Source organism: Euphorbia lathyris, chromosome 4 (assembly GCF_963576675.1).
Source record: "Euphorbia lathyris chromosome 4, ddEupLath1.1, whole genome shotgun sequence".
NCBI lineage: Eukaryota > Viridiplantae > Streptophyta > Magnoliopsida > Malpighiales > Euphorbiaceae > Euphorbia > Euphorbia lathyris.
The window spans coordinates 75,643,358-75,661,730 of NC_088913.1; the positions used below are offsets into that span (position 1 = coordinate 75,643,358).

The window sequence follows — 18,373 nt, forward strand, 5'->3', positions numbered from 1 at the left end:
TCTTTGATAGTTTCTGATTCCTTTTTTCTTTGCACTTCAAAATCCCGAATCAAATTGAGTGCATGCATGCCCTTTATCCTTTGGTTCCCTTCATACTCTTGCTTTAGAAAATCCCATATCTCCTTGCCTGATTTTAGTGTCATAATTCTGGTGTTAACGGTCGATGACACAACTGCAAATAAACTTGCTTTCGCTTTTGATTTTCTTTATCTTTTCTCCTTATGGATTTTGATCTATGTAAGAGTTGGATTATCTGGGAGAGGTTGAACTTCATATTCTGTCTCAACCGCTTCCCATAGATCACTCCCATCAAGATAAGCCTCCATTCAAACAACCCACATTTTTGTTCCATCAAATGTTGGAGGAGCAATTGCAGAGAAGGTTTCTGAATTCATTTTACTAATCAGCCTTAGAGTATCTCCAATGGGGTATATTGAACCACTCAATATACCCCATCGTATCATACTCTCCCATTGGGGAGAGTATGATATAAAACCAAAAGCATCAACCGGTTAATCTGTATCAACCGGTTGATGGCTCAATTTTTGCTGCCAAATGGCAGCAAAAGTTGAGCACTAGCTTAACTATTTTTTTTAAATAGTAAATGATGTTACCGTTGGAGAGTTGGAGAAGGCTCTCCAACGGTAACATGAATTAATATTTGTACCGTTGGAGAGCCTTCTCCAACGGTACAATTGATTTATTTTTTTTTAATTTTTTTTAAATTAATTATAAATATATTAATGAAAATTTAATTATAATCCATTAAATTATGAAAAAATTTCTATATATACCCATAAATTGTATTAAGAAAATTACATTCATTTTCTTCTCAAATCCTACCTATCAATTATGAAAAAAAATTTCAATTCTTCACCATCTCCCAATTCAACTCCAAAAAATATTCGAAATGAAAATTATGAATATCCATTTTTCTCTCAAAATATCAACAATTTTCGTAATCCCCCAAATTTTTCAAATTTTATGAACTACAACCCGCAACCAAATTTTGAAAATCAAACGAATTTTCCATATCCATATATGCAAAATTTGGGACCGGGTTTTAATCCATACATGCCAAATTTTGGATCCCCTAATGGATTTTCAAGCCGTTCAAATGTGCAATCCAATTATGAGAGATTATCTCCCGCTGCTCAAGAAGTTACACCACATACAGATTCTGGTTATGAGTCTCAAATTCCAACATTTTCTACACAGCCGGAGAATAACACTATTGTTCCTGATGAGGAAAATAGTAATCGGGAAAAACGCGTACCATGGAGCATAGAAGATCAAAAAATGCTTGTGAGTGCTTGGCTAACTATTTCAAGTTGTAGTGTTATTGGAAACAGTCAACACTCAAAGACATTTTGGAAGCGAATCACGGATTACTTCAATGAAAATCGCCCATCCGGTTCACAAAGAAAGACTACTTCCGTCAAGCAACAATGATATTGGATGCTTCCAACTATTAATGAATTCAATCAAATTTATGATAAATTGTTGGGAGAACATCATAGTGGTTGGAGTGACGATCAAGTGAAAGAAAATGCAAGATTAGTTTACAAACAAAACAAAAAGAAGGACTTCAGTCTTGAGCATGTTTGGCTTATGGTGAAAGATGATCCGAAATGGAAGGCAACCATTGCTATTGATCGAGCTTCTAAAAAGACTAGACTTGATGAAAGTGGTGCGTACACTTCCTCGTCAAATGTAGAGACAAATTTTCAAGTTGATGACCGTGAAATACGTCCTATCGGACAAAAGGCTGCAAAGGCAAAGGCGAAGAGAAAGGAGAAGACGGATAATGAAACAAAATATGCTATGTTTATGACTAGAGTGATTGAGTTAAAGGAAGAAAGGATGCGCAAATTGGACGATTTTAAAGCACAATATGATGTATTTAAGGATGACCAAGTATTGACTACGGATACTAGCCATATGAACGAAGAGCAACTCGAGAATCATCGATTTTTATGTGCCGCAATTAAAAACCGATATAAGGAGTAGTCATTTTTATTTTTAATGTCATTTTTATTTTTAATGCAATTTCTATTTTAGTGTAATTTTTATTTTTAATGCAATTTCTATTTTAATGTAATTTTTATTTTAATGTTATTTTTATTTTTAATGCAATTTCCATTAAAAATACCAAACTTTTAATTAGTCGTTAGAAAACTAGCCGTTAAAAAAAATTAATTGGGTAGTTAAATTAATGGTAGAAAATAATAATAAAAAATGTGATTTAATAGTGGGTCCATATGATTGAGTGGTTTAAGTGTTTAACCATTGGAGAAAGATAGTATGATGGAATAAAGTTTATTGGGTATGGTCCTACATTGATGATGTGTCATAGACATTGAGCGGTTTAAGTGTTTAACCATTGTGGATGCTCTTAGAGGTCCCTCAAGATATGGCTGTGATACCAATTTGAAGATTTTAAAACAGGAGATAACAAGATATTTTATGAATTGCAGAAGTGTGTTTTTATTAAATAACACCTTATTTATACAGCAATAGTACATAAAAAATAGCAGAAAAATCAAGAGCGGATATAACTGATTCTGCTGCAGATAATACCATAAACAAAGTAATTCAAATATAAATCGTAACAACTACTTTATCTCCCTCCGAGTCACCTTTTCAACACATATTAAGTAGAAATAGGAGGGGCTTCTAATCGAATGTAGTCATACATGAGTCCTTGGAAAGGAGAGGCATTGTTTGCTTGTGTCAAAAATATGGTATTATTAATTCTTGAAACTAGTTTATCTCCTTCTATTTCAACATTTAGTAGCCTGTATATCCCATGGATTCCATGTCGAGCTATTGTATTGTCCTTTCCAAAATTTCCAGTCGCCAATACTAGAGAAGAATTTGAATTTCCATCATTTATCCGAACCTTCAAGGAAAAATTATAATAAATACATTTAGACATGAAAAATGTGATTAAATTAAAATTTGGTATATTAACCTCTAGGTCTGCAACATTTGCAGTTGCTAAAGCCAATCTTAGAGTATATATTCCACTCTTATCAACTGTGTCAAGCTTGAACTTGATTTGCCATGTTGTTCCTTCATATCTACTATTGTTGTTACTGTTCTTCCTGCATCACAATATTAATAATGTATATTTTTTAATACCCATTAGGCTCATATATGAAAATTGACTCATAGGGATGTTCTTTCGTGATTTATGAGTGCTCAAAGTATTAGTACTACATACCTCGGAACTTGGGCGAAAAACCAATCTTGTGTATAGTCACTATTGCCGACAGTGAAATTCAAATCTCCATAAGGATATAATTCAGAATACCTTTCCCATAATCCATACTGTCTAAATCTGGAATTAGGATAATATGATCTAGATTTAGTTCAATATATAGGATAAAATGATGAGGCAATAATTAAGAATATAAAAAAACCTTTCGGTGTGATTTAGATAGAGTTTGTTAATATAAAGAGGGTTAGGATCGGGAACATAGAATTCAGCTGCAGTTCGATTAGGTATTCCAATTTCCCAAAGTGTGGTACCATTCCTTGGAGGCTCATATACAACATCTCCAATACAAAAATTAGTGCCTGGGGATATGTGAAGGACAGTGTGGTACTTGTAATCTCCAATAAAGCCTGGAACCCATGCGTAGAGATCATAGGAGGCAGGCCTTATATTAGTGATATTAAAATTACCCTCTTCATCTGTTCTTGTCCAGAATTGATAGGCCTATATATATGGGAAATTTGGTTAATTTGTTTAACTTGGGGATTATTTTTAATTCTTAAAATGAAAACACAACACCTTGGATTCAGTTTGCCAGGAACCAACATCTCCAGGGGCTGCCAGACCAATGTGAGCTCCCTTTGCAAATATCTTATCATTGCTTATATGTCTATATATACATACATACATGCAAGTATTAATAACTTGTTTGATAAAAAATTCAGAAAATATAAGGTAAGGATGTATACCTATCTAGGACTAGTAATCTACCATAGAGAATTCCCCTTTGATCCGAGGGTGGAAAATCTTGGGAAGCAATAAAATGGTATGGCCAGCTTTCAACTTCCTTGACCACCTAATGAGTAAAATGGGTACTCGATAAATTAATTCCCTAGTTTTTAGCAATTTTGATGATTATACAAAGAAACAAGAAACAAGAAAAAGAACCTGCCGTTTAGCATCTTCCCAAAGTAGAGCAGCATCCAAGTCAGAATTAAGGTAAATAAAAACAGGGCCATACACTTTCTTCCAAGCCTCATTTGCTCCAAATTCCATTGTCATCTCAGCTCCTACATAATGAGTACTGTGAAATACCTGTCCCGTCAAACTACCTCAAATTAACTTTTATTTTTTTCAACTTTTATACATTACTCATCAGTTTCTTCTTTAGGTTATTATGTTTTTTTTACATTTCTTTCAACTTACAGTTTTAGGTCCTTTTGTGAGGCTAATCTTACCCTTAAATTCATATAAATATAAATATATTTTGATAATAGCTATGTCCAGTTAATTGGTTCAAACTTGTTTAACTAGTATAATGAGCATGGACTCTCACTGAGTTACCAGCTGGAGCCAATAAAATAGGGGTGAAGTGGGTTTTTAAAACCAAATACAATGAGCATGTGCAAATCGATAAATACAAGGCTCGTTTGGTCGCAAAAGGATATTCTCAGAAACATGGAGTGGATTATACAGAAGTCTTTGCACCGGTGGCAAGAATGGATATTGCAAGAATGATTATTGCTCCAGCAGCACAAAAGAATTGGACAATTTTTCAGCTAGATGTCAAGTCGGCATTTCTTCATGGTGCACTAAGTGAAAAAGTCTATGTGGAACAGCCAAGAGGATATGAAAAAAAGGGTAAAGAGCGTGGTTTACAAGCTACACAAAGCCCTGTATAGATTAAAAAAGCTACACGAGCTTGGTTTAGTCGGATTGAAGCACATTTCATTGCAGAAGGTTTTTCGAAGTGCGATAGTGAGCAAACACTATCACAAAGCGAAGCAGAGAGGGAAAAATTATCATTGTAAGTGTTTATATGGTGTTCAAAGAAGCAACCTATTGTGACTTTATCAACCACAGAAGCTGAGTTTGTTGTTGCTGGTGTTTGTGCCTCTCAAGGAATCTGGATGAAAAGAATTTTAAAGGAGCTGGGGCATTCTGATGAAGGTTGTACTACTATAATGTGTGACAATAGTTCAACCATCAAGCTATCTAAACCTAGTTATGCATGGTCGCAACAAACATATTGACGTAAGGTACCACTTCTTACGGAATCTTGCAAAGGAGGGTGCAATTGAATTAGTTTATTGCAGGAGTCAAGATCGGGTAGCAGACATAATGAAAAAATCATTGAAGCTTGAAGTTTTTCAAAGGCTTCGACAGCTACTAGGAGTATGAAGGAATTGAGTTCAGTTAGAAGTCTATTGAATAAAGTCCTAACCTTTAGGGATATTCAGTTGTTTTCTAATTTCATTATTTACGTTCCTTTATTTTTGCGGCTGCTATATCTTTTCTGTTAAGATAGGATAATATTTTGTATAGCTATTTAAAGCCAATGTTGTTTCTAATAAAACAAAGTGATCCTTTGATCTATCTGCTTGAGTTCTATTTCTTTCAATTAGGTTAAAGTTCTCAACACTCCGAACTAAGAGCGAATGCATGTGGGAGAGAGAGGGGGCGTAACGCGTTTTGAGAGAGAGGAAGACTGACTTTTAGCTCTATTAGCTTGTTGGTGTGTTCATTTTTAAAATAAATAATGAGTTGTCTATTTTATAAGGAGTGATTAACATAAATTTTAGCCTCATTTTCTCTTAATAAATCCGATCCACTCTATTCATGGACGAATTTTATATTCCATCCATATCCAAATATTACCAACAAATTATTTTGAGCAAATAAAAGGGCGGCCCGGTGCATTACGCGCCCCGCTTAAGCGAGGGTCCGGGAAGGGGTCCCACCACAAGGGTGTACTGGGGGCAAGCCTTCCCCTGCCAATATTTTGATAAGAGGCCGCTCCAAAAACTCGAAGACAACAACGTTTACCGTTTGAGCAAATATTACAAACAAATTAAATTATATATGTTTACATGTAAGAAGAGAGGAGAGGAGCTTACCGAGAGGCAGGTAGGGCCCACATGAGAGGTAAGAAATTGCTTGAGGGGTCCACCAGACCTGAACTCAAAACTTGGTGTGATTAGCCAGAAACCAACGGCAGAGATATCATTGCTAATCCACCCGTGAACTGAATTGTTTATGCTTTCACATGCGTATTGGTATTTATCATCTACCTGTAGTGTTTGTTTTTTCATTCAAAACAAAAAAGTCAATAGTATTTATATTAACATAAGAGAAGTCAATAAAATTAATTGAGCTGACCTCCCCCTTAAATTGAGGTTCAATTGGGTTGAGCAGTAAAACCGCTTCTGGATATGCTAGAACTTCCCCTCTGCCCTCCAATCTATCATCAGGCAATGGCATATATCTTTGTCTTTTCTCTGATATAGCCATATAATTAAACCTGTTTTGTTTTGTTGTAATTAATGCTTAGCTTCATCACACTACTAATTTAAGTGCATTGTACAAATTGGACAAAATATAATACTCTCTCTGTTCCACAATATATATCTTTTAAGCTTAATGCACACTAATTAGAAATGCAATTAATTTTAAGTAAAAGACTTTGTTATCCTTGTATTAATTGGATCCACTAATAACTTTACCTATTCCCAAGACAAAAAGTCAACTTAAATAGGGGTATATTTGGTAAAAGTAAATTAATGTGCATAAATTGAAGCAAAATGTTATGTATTGTGGAACAAAAAAAGTTCTCTAGAAAGACATGTATTATGGAACGGAGGGAGTATAATTTTGCGCGTCATTCAAATAATAAGACAGTAATAATTACCAAACTCATAACCTTTGCATGAACAGAATAAAAATAAAAATCTGTTAGTAGATTTTGGATTGTAACTAAACCATTGAATTAATTAAATTATACTAAAAAAGAAAAACAAAAAAAAAAACACCTTACACAAACATTATACTCAAGGGTGGGACCACTTTTTTCGTGTTGGTACCTACTTGTTTGTTTGCTTGTTAAGTCCTACTTCTTTCATCCTGTAATTGGCTAATATAGTGCAGTCTGCCTTCATTTTCATTTGGCTTGATTTATACGTCCATTTTGAAAGATTAATATACCTAAATTTATTATTTTGTACTATTTGACACTCAAAACTTATATTTTGAATTTATCAATTTTGAACCTTTCATATATTTATGTGGTGACATAGAATAAAATGTGTTTAGGTATATATTTGACTAGTGTCATGTAAATTTGAAGTTAGCCAAATCAACAAATAGAATAAATTGAAGGTCTAAATTAACAAGTTCAGTGTATAATAACCGTAAAATACCAAACAAAAGAAATGATAATTTTAAATTTGTAATCATGTATTATAAAACCGGTGAAGCATTTGAGGAATTTTATATGTATTCACTTGAAGTAAGAAAAAAGAAAGAAATACATACTTGTCTTTTCTAAGCTTGAAAGCAGCCCTGGTATTGTGAAGGTTGAAGGGTGGCCATTCCTTTAAGTGTTCATATATTGCATAAGTGTAGAACCCTGAGGAACCACGATTTACTACAAACCTCTTGTCTATGTTCAATGGAACAAGGGAGGATGAATTCCATGTTCTTGAGAAGGAAAGTTGTATCTCTTCCTCATTATGAACTACTACCTTAAAACTTGTGCCCTCCATCCTGCACCCGAGTTCGAAAAAGTTGCCTCAAAATAGAGTGAGAACACAACCACAACCACTACCACAAACATACCTGTCGAAGTTACCCTTTTTACGAGTAGTTGCTTCATTACTCCACACAAGATCCCAGTACCTATTACATATATAATTCACCCATGATTATGATTATTACTAAGACAGACAGACAGAGACTCCTTTTCTCATAACCAAAACTGACATTAATGGAACTTTATTCACGTGTTTCCACCAGGAAATAATCATTTAATAATAATAATAATACCCTCTATCACTTTCATCATTAAGAACTTCAAGCAAATTAGGAATGCCACTGTATTGAATTCCGGCGACGAATCCCTCTGGAATCGTTATACTCACTTGAACGAACCCATTATCCACCACTGCCTGCACAAAATCAAAATACATACTAATTAGTGGAGTATTTACAACAATTAAGAAGAAAAAAATAAATAATATGTTTACATATTTATTTTGGATTTCAAGTGTAACAGGTGGCAGAGTTTCTTCAATTTCACCACAATTTGATGATGAAGGAGAGAAAAACAAAGACAAGGAAAAGGAAAAGAATAACAAGAATTTGTGGGAATCCATGAAGAAAATGTTGGATTCCAAACAACAAACCTAAGATTTCTAATCAATGTTATTATATATGAGGCAGGGCAGAGGGCATTAAAAACAAATCTCGCTGAGATCTGTGGTGTGCTAAAAAGGAAAGCAAATTTCATTTCTTTGCAGGGAATTTAAGTGTGTGATGATGGGATGGGTATCTTTTCTTTCCTTCTTATAAAATTCACCTATATAGGTATATGGTAACACATGATCACATCTTTGATATTTTTCCAAATATATCATTTTCATTTATTCAAATACTTTAATTTTTATTCCTATTTCATTTCTTTTCTTTAAATTTAACAGTTGACTAATGTTTTAAAAGGCTTATGATTGAAGGGAAATTTTGCTATGGTCCATCTCCAATTAATTTTACCAAGATGATAATTATACAACCTTAATCTTTTCACCAATCAGTTCCAAATGAGGTGATATACATCTCACTTTTCATTAATTGGATCCATTTCATCCGGTCCACCATAAAACTTCTCGAATTAAAGGCTCCCTAAACGGGAGGCCCTAGGCCGGCTCCCCCTAGAGGCACCCATGGCGATGTAGTCTAAATTTACTGCATAAAGTTTTTTGAGAAATGCATATATACCCTTAACCTAATAAATTGTAAAATTTTGTCCCTACTCTCTAACCACAGGCAAGGGTAGAAAGCGGGCGAAACCATCCCTTTACCACACCTATAAGGGGTGGTTTCCGATGTCGGGGTAGCGTTGGTATCCCCGTGCCCTCTATCTCTAGGTAAGAGTCTCTTTTTATAGACTGTATTATTTGGGCCTAAAATTGCTCCATCTACTGTTATTTTGTAAACAGTAAGGATAAAATTTTACAATTTCTTATCTGTCCTCCAAAAAGGCAAGGAAAATTTGGACCTTTTGCCTGATTTTTTTGAAAGCACCTTTTGCCTTATTTTATTATGAAAAGATTTCAACCATAACCCTTATTATTATTATTATAAAATTCACCAGCTGGGATCATATTCCTAAGCTTAAACAATTCACAGAATTCATTAGTTAGTTACCGTGTGATTGTTGACTAGCACTATAAATTCCATTTCGAACCTATGCTTAAAACCCAATTCAGCACATACTTCATATTGCGTACAATTCTAACCTTAATCACATATCAAGCACACAAAAAGAGAGTTGAAATTAGGGAATTGATACTTACTTTCTCATCGTCATTTCTTCTTCTTGTTGGTTTGTTCCTGATAACTCCGCCTGTGAGGGTCACTTGGTGGCCTTTACAGCCGGTCCCAAGCCCGGACAAAGGAGGAGGGTTGCGGTAGGTTTGTGGCGGCCAGCGTAAAACTTAGCCACATCTTATGACATGAACCATAATATAAATACCGTTGGGGCGTTCCCTACTCAGCGACGCGCTGCACTTCCTAGACCCGGGTGTAGTGATAAATGTGCAAGGGTTGCTAGGTCGTCGCCCCGAAGCGGCGCGCCACCCCAGGACCCGGGGGTGGTGTCAAATATGCAAGGGTTGCGGGTAAATAAGCTAGTCCACGGTAATGGTAGGGGTAGGGGTAAGGGTAGTAGGTTACGCTTTGGGACATGGAACATAGGTTCTTTGACAGTAAGATTAGCTGAAATTGTAGATGTTATGAAGAGGAGGAGAATAAATATATTATGCCTACAAGAAACCAAGTGGGTTGGAGCCAAGGCTAGAGAGATAGCTCCTTGGGGTTATAAGCTTTGGTACTCAGGAAAGGATAAGGGTAGAAATGGAGTAGGTATTCTTATTGATAGGGAGTATATTGATGAGGTAGTAGCGGTGTCTAGGAAGAGCGATAGAATTATGAGTGTTAAGCTAGTGATAGGGGATGAGGTTGTGAATGTCATTAGTGCATATGCGCCACAAATAGGATTAGATGTGTCTATAAGACAAGCTTTTTGGGATGACTTAGAGGAAGTGGTGCAACAGGTTCCTAGGGATGAAAAAATGGTACTAGGGGGTGATCTCAATGGACACGTGGGTTCTAGGCGAGATGGGTTTGAGAGTGTTCATGGAGGGTATGGCTTTGGAGATAAGAATGAAGCAGGAAATGATATTTTGGAATTCGCATCAGCCTATGACTTGAGTATCATGAACACATGGTTTATGAAGAGAACATCCCACTTAGTGACTTATCGGAGTGGCGGTAATGCGAGCCAAATTGACTTCTTCTTAGTAAGGAGTGCTTGGAGAAAGAGTTATATTGATTGTAAGGTGATCCCTGGTGAGAGTACGACAACCCAACATAGAGTAGTGGTGCTAGATTTTCGAAGTAGGAAATGTATAAGAAAACAAACACCTCAAGTAGAGACTAAGATTAAGTGGTGGAAATTGCAAGGGGAGAATCAACAAAAATTTGTGGATGAGATGACCAAAAAAGATATTTGGACTTGCAATATGGATTCAGATATAGATTCGATATGGAATAAGATGGAGCATAGTATAAGGGAAGTAGCGAAGGAAGTTCTAGGGGAAGCTAAAGGTAGCATGCCACCGGGTAAGGACACATCTTGGTGGACAGAAGAAGTACGACAAGCAGTAAAGAGTAAGAGAGAATCCTATAAACTATTGGGGAAATGTAGGAGTGACGAGAACTACGAAAAATACAAAGAGGCTAAAAGGGAAGTAAAGAAGGTCATACGAGATGCTAGAGCAAAGGTGAATCGGGATCTGTATACAAGATTGGATACGAAAGAAGGGGAAAGAGACATATATAGAATTGCTCGGATGAGAGATAGGAAGACGCGAGATCTCGGAAAAGTTAAATGTGTGAAGGATGTGGACCAGAAAGTCCTAGTTGGAGATAAGGATATCAAGGAACGATGGAGGTCCTATTTTGATGACTTATTTAATGGAGATCGCCAACAAGATGTTGGAGATATAAGTATCCATCACGATATGATAAATCATGAATGCCTGCGGAGAATTCAAAAGGGTGAAGTCAAAATGACATTAAGTAAGATGAAGTTGAAGAAAGCAGTAGGACCTGATGGCATCCCTATTGAGATTTGGAGATGTTTGGGAGAAAGAGGAATCGAATGGTTGACGACGTTCTTCAACAAAATTTGGAGAAACAATAAGATGCCATCAGAATGGAGGAAAAGTACCTTAATCCCTTTGTATAAGAACAAAGGCGATGTCCAAGATTGTGCCAACTATCGGGGAATCAAATTAATGAGTCACACTATGAAACTTTGGGAAAACCAGTTTGGCTTTATGCCGGGAAGATCAACTATGGAAGCCATCCATCTAATGAGACAATTAATGGAGCACTATCGAAATAAGAAGAAAGACTTGCATATGGTTTTCATTGACTTGGAGAAAGCATATGATAAGGTACCAAGGGAAGTACTTTGGTGGGCCTTGACAAGGAAAGGCATTTCGCGGAAATATATTGACATCATAAAGGACATGTATGAGGGAGTATGCACGAGTGTACGTACTAGTGTTGGGAAGACTGAAGAGTTTCCTATTACGATTGGAGTGCATCAAGGTTCCGCACTAAGCCCATTTCTTTTTGCCATCGTTATGGATGAACTAACAAGTTCACTTCAAGATGGTATACCATGGTGCATGCTGTTTGCAGATGATATTGTGTTGGTTGATGAGACGAAAGAAGGAGTGGAGATGAAGTTGGAACTATGGAGGCAAACTCTAGAATCTAGAGGCTTTAAGTTGAGTCGAAGTAAGACAGAATATTTGGAGTGTAAGTTTAGCGGCCGTAGGAGTAGGGAGGCAGGGACAATCACCCTAGATGGGAGAGTTGTTCAGGCCTCGGATTGCTTCCGGTATTTAGGATCTATTATCCAAACGGATGGAGAAGTAGATGGAGATGTTGCTCATAGGATTAAAGCTGGTTGGTCGAAGTGGAAGAGTGCTACGGGTTTCCTTTGTGATCCCGGCATGCCTAATAGATTGAAGGGAAAATTCTACCGGACGGCAATTAGACCAGCATTGTTATATGGTACGGAGTGTTGGGCAGTGAAACACTGCCACATCCATAAGATGTCGGTGGCGGAGATGCGTATGTTGAGATGGATGTGTGGTCACACGAGAAAGGACCGGGTGCGTAATGAAATAATTAGGACAAAAGTAGGGGTCACATCTATTGAGAATAAAATGAGAGAAAACCGACTAAGGTGGTTTGGCCATGTGAGACGTAGAGCGCTTGATGCGCCGGTTAGGAGAACCGAAGAGTGGCAAAGGGATGTAGTGGTGAGGGGTAGGGGAAGACCTAAGCAAACTTGGAGGAGGGTGATCGAGAGTGATATGAGTTTATTGGGAATTGAGGAAAATATGGTAGTGGATAGGACGGAGTGGAGGGAGCGAATCTGTGTCGCTGACACGACTTGATTTTCACGGTTTTATATGATGGTTCATGTTAGCCGACCCCGAATCATTTCGGGACTAAGGCTTTGTTGTTGTTGTTGTTGGTTTGTTCCTGATTTTGGCCAATGCTCAGCCTTTAGTTCCTGCAATGTTCATATTTGGAGACTCTGTTGTTGATGCAGGCAACAACAACCACCTCCCCACCATTGTTAGGGCCAATTTCCTTCCTTATGGCAGAGACTTCATCAATCATACATCAACAGGAAGATTCTGCAGTGGAAAACTTGCCTCTGATTTTACTGATAAGTTTAATTTCACCTCAATTGTGATTGGTTTTGTTTCTCTCCAAAACAGCTGAAAATATAGGCTTCACTTCATATCCTCCAGCCTACCTTAGCAAAGAAGCTCAAGGCACAAACCTTCTAATTGGTGCTAACTTTGCTTCTGCTGCTTCTGGTTTCTATGATCCTACAGCTGAACTATATGTAATTCAGTAACTTCTCCACGCAACCCAATTCACAATATCTGATCTTTCTTCCTGTTGCATTAAGGTTTTGGTATCAATTTTGGCAGGATGCAATCTCATTGAGCAAGCAATTGGAATCCTACAAGGAGTACCAGAGAAAAATAGTAGGAATTGCAGGAAAATCAAATGCAAATGTATCATCAATTATATCCGATTCGGTCTATCTAATTAGTGCTGGAGCTAGTGATTTTGTTCAAAACTATTACAATCCTCTTCTCTACAAGAAGTACACACCCGATCAATTCTCCGACATTCTTATGCAATCCTACAGAATTTTCATTCAGGTAATTCATCGAACACATGGTGACTCAATTTGATTCTACCAGAAAACAAAATTGCTGTTACCTAAATTCAAATTGCGTTGCAGTGTTTGTATAAGCTGGGAGCCAGAAAAATTGGAGTCACAAATTTGCCGCCACTCGGATGTTTACCTGCAGTCATTACAGTATTCGGTGAAGATAGAGATTTAACGAAATGAGATGGATTTTGATTTGATTTGATGAATTGGGTGTTGCAGGATTTGCAGAGGGAAGAAAGGCTTGTTGTGGAAGTGGGTTGCTAGAAACATCAATATTGTGTAATTCAAAATCAGTGGGAACTTGTGCAAATGCATCAGAGTATGTTTTTTGGGATGGTTTTCACCCTTCTGAAGCTGCAAATAAAATCTTGTCTGATGATCTGCTTACTAGTGGCATTTCTCTCGTCTTCTAATCATTATTGTTTCAAGTTTAAATTTTTATGTGCTCATAATTGAATTGGGTCTATGTTATTTGTCATTTTTTTGGCCTTTTAATTACCTTATGTAGCAATATTCAATGTAACATTTTCTATGCAATTAAATAAGGCATAATTGGGAGAATTTATTTGACGAGTGTAATATTAGTAAAGAACAATTTTATCTGTAACACTATAAAAGTGTAATTGATCAAGAATTTTCACATGCAACTTAATGAGCAAGTGAATTTGTTCATTCACCGTTAGATATATAGGCTTATTAAATCTAAACCTCAAGATAAGAAAATTCTACAAGCTCATTAAGGTGCATGTGATCTAAGTTAGGTAATTGAGAGTGTAATATTAATATGTTGAGGTAATTCCAAATATCACTAATGGAGTTTTTTTATATAAACCCATATCATATCATATGTAAGTTATATTCTTTCTTCAAATTGCTTAGTTCAGTTTATGTTTTTTGCATTTGCATTTGACATTATGTTCAATTTCCTAGCAAGTTCTGCTAGGTTTATAATTTTGATTGTCGCACATATCTTTTTAGTCTTTTCCTTTTCTTTTCACTACAAGAAAACCGGTAATTAGCAACCGAAAATTCAGTTGCTAATCAGTCTCTAGCACAGTTTTGCAACCAAATTTATATATTTAGCGACTAAAATAAATCAGTTGGTAATTGACTGGTTGCTAAATCTTTGAGACCTATCTAATTTGGAGAGCTCAAGCTATTTTACTAAGTTTACTCTCTGCAAGCTACTTCTTCTGGATGAATTATCACAAATGCAGCCAGGATAAGGATTTGCATAAAAGTTTTCCTGCTGTCGCGGAGACCCTGCTCGCAATCTACGATGAGGAGCTCCAATTCTATCTCTATGTAATTTTCTGACTCTGATTGAGAATTGATCCCAAGATATCAAACCATTGTCAAAACGGTCAATCAATCTTACAAAATTGTGCCTGCAAAAACAAACAAATAATGTTCTTCAATTCAAGATCATTAAACAAAATTAACATAATTACTTGCTACTATTACTCCACATACTTGTCCGGGCTAATGGTTTTTCGGAAACCTTCAAATCGTCTATGTCCGGACACTGCCTTCGCCATATTACCATCGTAGCCGTAAATGAACACGCTGCTTTCAACTGCTAAAATGTAATCTATTGCAGCAAATTGATTCTTACAATTCTTAAAAGGTTTCAATTCTTCATTTGTTGCAAGGGTGAAATGAGTATGTATATTCGGGTACTTCGCTTTAAGTTTTTCGATGCCATCTCGCCCGTAAATTTCCCCTGCAACTATATAAATTTTTGTATCATAAGGATACCCCATAGCCTCAAGAAACAGAGAAAATTCCCTTGGAGTTAAAGGGCATAACCCTTCTAGTCTTCTCTGTGTGCTATTAATACTCTTTTCCTTCCAATGCTTCACTTTCATCCTCATTTTTCTTAGCTCTCTTTCCTCGCGAACCGTAAGATTGTGGCTGCAGCCTGTAAAAGCAAGCATGTCCTTTTCGTATCTGCAATAGCCCGAAATTAGCGAATTAGACTAAACAATCAATAGCGTAACGCTAATTGAGATTGTTCAAGATTACCTTAGATGAAGAGCTATGAAGTGATCACTGTTATTTCTAAGTCTATCTACCAATTTCTGCCCCAAATTCTCTATTTCTTTGTGGAACCTTAACGCCTTGTACATTGCGCGGCATCTAAGCCTTTGAATTGATGCATCGACGCCATTGTTAGCAAGGCGCGAATCTGAACGCGTAAATTTGATGACTTTGTGCTTGTCTAATAAGGAAGCAATGTTGTTTCTGTAATAGCTAGGCTACAAGAGATGAGATGATAAATTGTTTTTACATAATCAATCATTTTAGGGCTTGAAGTTTGATCATCTATAATATAAACAACATACATACCTTGGACCAAGAAATAGGAGTCTTTTGTAATGGCTTTACTGATGCAAATTCTTTTGGAAGAGACTCAGCAACTTCAACATCATCTTTCAAGACTTCAATGAAGTTCTTCCAATCAAATATATCCTTAAAATCACTGATTCAATATTCAATTGCCAGTATTTGAAAACTATAAGAAAACAACTTAAATTGAAACACAAACCAACCTTGGATCTGTCCAAAAGGAAGCATGATCTAGAGAAGGAAATACCAAAGTCGCATTTATAATTTTCGCAATAGCAACCATATCACTTATCTGCACTCAATGGCGGAGCCAAAATCAAATAGTCGACGAAGATATGTTAAAAATGACAGATTTTTTGGGGACTAAACTAAGCATCTGCTGCGAATAATTCTGCATAATTCAGTGACTAATGCCAAAATTAACGACGGAAATTATACATTTAGCAACGGAAATTGACGATAAAATCAAAATTAGAGAAAACTACATGTGATGATGAATCAAGTCTATGTTTTCTTACCCCAATTTTCATTTGATTCAATCCGCCATTAGCATGAAACAGAAGGTAGCCATTTGTGGAATTTGCTGTTCCTGAAAAACAATTACTAAAGTTCAAAAACATATCTACAAACACTTTAACTACATTACAAAGCATTATTACTTGTTTCACTATTGGATCGATCGGTGCATTTGTAGAAGTTATCACTGGTATGCTTCATCCAAAGTTGTGGATTCTGAGAAACAATTGGAGGAGGAAGTTCTTCAAATTTGGAAGAATGTAGTCGGAATTGATGGTTGTTTCCGATAACAAGTATAGGGTGAATGGATTGAGGTGTGTCCAATGTCTGCAAGGTATTTGATAAAGAAACCTTATTGGAAAGCATAGTGATAAAAGCCATAACCATTAAGCAGCCGGAGAACATCCACCTCCCCAAAATCCCGCCTGGACGGAGGAGCTCAGGGAAGTAATTTACCCTTTTGCTGAACAAAGCTGCCATGTTTCCTCCTCCTCCAGCATTTTCTGATCTTATAAGCTCCTCCACCACTCTCCTCCTTGTCATGTATGGAGAAGTAGTAGTTTTACTGCTGATTGACATATCTGTCTATCTAGATATATGTATGTATGTATGTGCTCTCTGATAAAAGATGAGAGATTGAGGAAATTAATGAGGGGAAAATGAGATTCTTGTTGAAGAAGACGAAGAAGAAGAGTGGAAGTTGAAGCAAACGGTTTTTGTCATTTCTAATCTGCTACGACGATTGCTTTTACAAGGGGAAATCATGGAGCGTAATACAAGGCGAAAGATGCTCTTTATTAAAATTATGTAGCCAAAAAAACATACTTGAACCTTGATGAATACAATTTTTTTAATTAAACACTTTTTTTTGAAGGGATAATAGATTGGACTAATTTTACCCCTAACATTTAAAACGATGCAATTTTACTCCTAAGATTAGGAGCTAATAGTAAATTTATCCTAAAATATGCAAGTTGAATCAATTTCAGACATCATTGTAAAAATACATTCTAGTTCACATTTTTTGTGATTTAGTAATAGAATTAAAGATCAATTTTAAAATTCGATGTAATATTTAAATTTTTTTTTATCAAATTCGTATAAAATATAGTATAATTTTTTCACGTCTATTTATGTATTTGTAATATGTTATTAATTAATGATAAAATGATGTACATATAGACGGTGATTGAAAGATAGTTAGATGAATTATTTCTCAAATTGACATATTTTGCCAACGTTAAGAGTAAAATTGCCTTAGCTGTCAATATTATAGGTAAAATTGTACTATTTTCAATATTAAGAATAAGTGCTCATTTGGTTTCAATTTTCAGAATTATCTTTTGCCTTTTAAATCTAAACATAAGATAAAAAAAAGTTTAGTAGAAATTTGAAACATAAAATTGCTCGTATCGGTCAATATTATGAGCCCGTTTGTTTTACCTACTGTTTGCTGTTGCTGTTTACTGTTTGTTGTTACAGTTTGCTGTTACTATTTGCTGCTGGAAAAAGCTATTTTTCCAAAAAGCAGAGATTCTCTGCTTTTGTAAAAGGTTGTTTTTCGGGTGTAAAATGCAAACATGATATCACTAACCAAACACTCAATGATGTTTTTCAGATATAAAAAGTAAATAGGATGTCACTAACCAAATACTTAAAACTCTCTTTTTTGAAGTGAAAAGGTAAAAAAAGTATGAAAAATGAGCAACCAAACACCCTCGTGAATTTTAAGGTCACGTGCTTCTAATATTTTATCAGATAAGTAATTTTACACCTATCTGTTGTTTTAATTTTAAAAGTCCTTGATTTTATCACGTGCTTCTAATATTTTCGATTTTTATTAATGGAACCCAGGAATCTTTCAATATTTTATTAATTAAAAATACAGCTATTGAGCCATTTTTAGTAGAATTAGTTTTTAGAAATGGATAAATGAGGAGATTTTTGGAAGAGAAACG

At 35.8% G+C, this 18,373-nt stretch overlaps 2 protein-coding genes across 3 annotated transcripts; both read right to left on the reverse strand.

Annotated features, from left to right (window-relative positions):
- Positions 1-2,490: 2,490 nt before the first annotated feature.
- LOC136227472 (probable rhamnogalacturonate lyase B) lies at positions 2,491-8,529 on the reverse strand. Of its 2 annotated transcripts, none has more exons than XM_066016153.1 (13): positions 8,242-8,529; positions 8,042-8,163; positions 7,835-7,894; positions 7,532-7,762; positions 6,380-6,521; positions 6,118-6,291; positions 4,169-4,315; positions 3,970-4,076; positions 3,800-3,890; positions 3,426-3,724; positions 3,227-3,343; positions 2,975-3,107; positions 2,491-2,902 (listed from the first exon to the last, which is right to left on the reverse strand). In XM_066016153.1, exons 1-13 carry the CDS (start codon positions 8,368-8,370, stop codon positions 2,654-2,656), a joined length of 2,001 nt encoding a protein of 666 aa, XP_065872225.1. In that variant the 5' UTR covers positions 8,371-8,529; the 3' UTR covers positions 2,491-2,653. The 2 variants fall into 2 exon arrangements, with proteins under 2 accessions (XP_065872225.1, XP_065872226.1); XM_066016154.1 differs by having other exon boundaries at positions 2,687-2,865.
- Positions 8,530-14,549: 6,020 nt separating this feature from the next.
- LOC136227265 (O-fucosyltransferase 28-like) lies at positions 14,550-17,105 on the reverse strand. Its single transcript, XM_066015923.1, has 7 exons — positions 16,559-17,105; positions 16,418-16,488; positions 16,103-16,191; positions 15,900-16,032; positions 15,576-15,808; positions 15,024-15,500; positions 14,550-14,938 (listed from the first exon to the last, which is right to left on the reverse strand). Exons 1-7 carry the CDS (start codon positions 16,992-16,994, stop codon positions 14,707-14,709), a joined length of 1,671 nt encoding a protein of 556 aa, XP_065871995.1. The 5' UTR covers positions 16,995-17,105; the 3' UTR covers positions 14,550-14,706.
- Between the last annotated feature and the right edge of the window lie 1,268 nt (positions 17,106-18,373).

Coding starts and splice junctions, on each gene's coding strand:
- LOC136227265 (XM_066015923.1), bottom strand. CDS start 16,994: ATGTCAATCAGCAGTAAAACTACTACTTCTCCATACATGACAAGGAGG. Junction 15,809..15,899: donor CTCCTATTTCTTGGTCCAAG/GTATGTATGTTG, acceptor CATCTCTTGTAG/CCTAGCTATTACAGAAACAA. Junction 14,939..15,023: donor AAAACCATTAGCCCGGACAA/GTATGTGGAGTA, acceptor TTGTTTTTGCAG/GCACAATTTTGTAAGATTGA.
- LOC136227472 (XM_066016153.1), bottom strand. CDS start 8,370: ATGGATTCCCACAAATTCTTGTTATTCTTTTCCTTTTCCTTGTCTTTG. Junction 3,891..3,969: donor AGATTACTAGTCCTAGATAG/GTATACATCCTT, acceptor ATGTATATATAG/ACATATAAGCAATGATAAGA. Junction 2,903..2,974: donor CAAATGTTGCAGACCTAGAG/GTTAATATACCA, acceptor TTTTCCTTGAAG/GTTCGGATAAATGATGGAAA.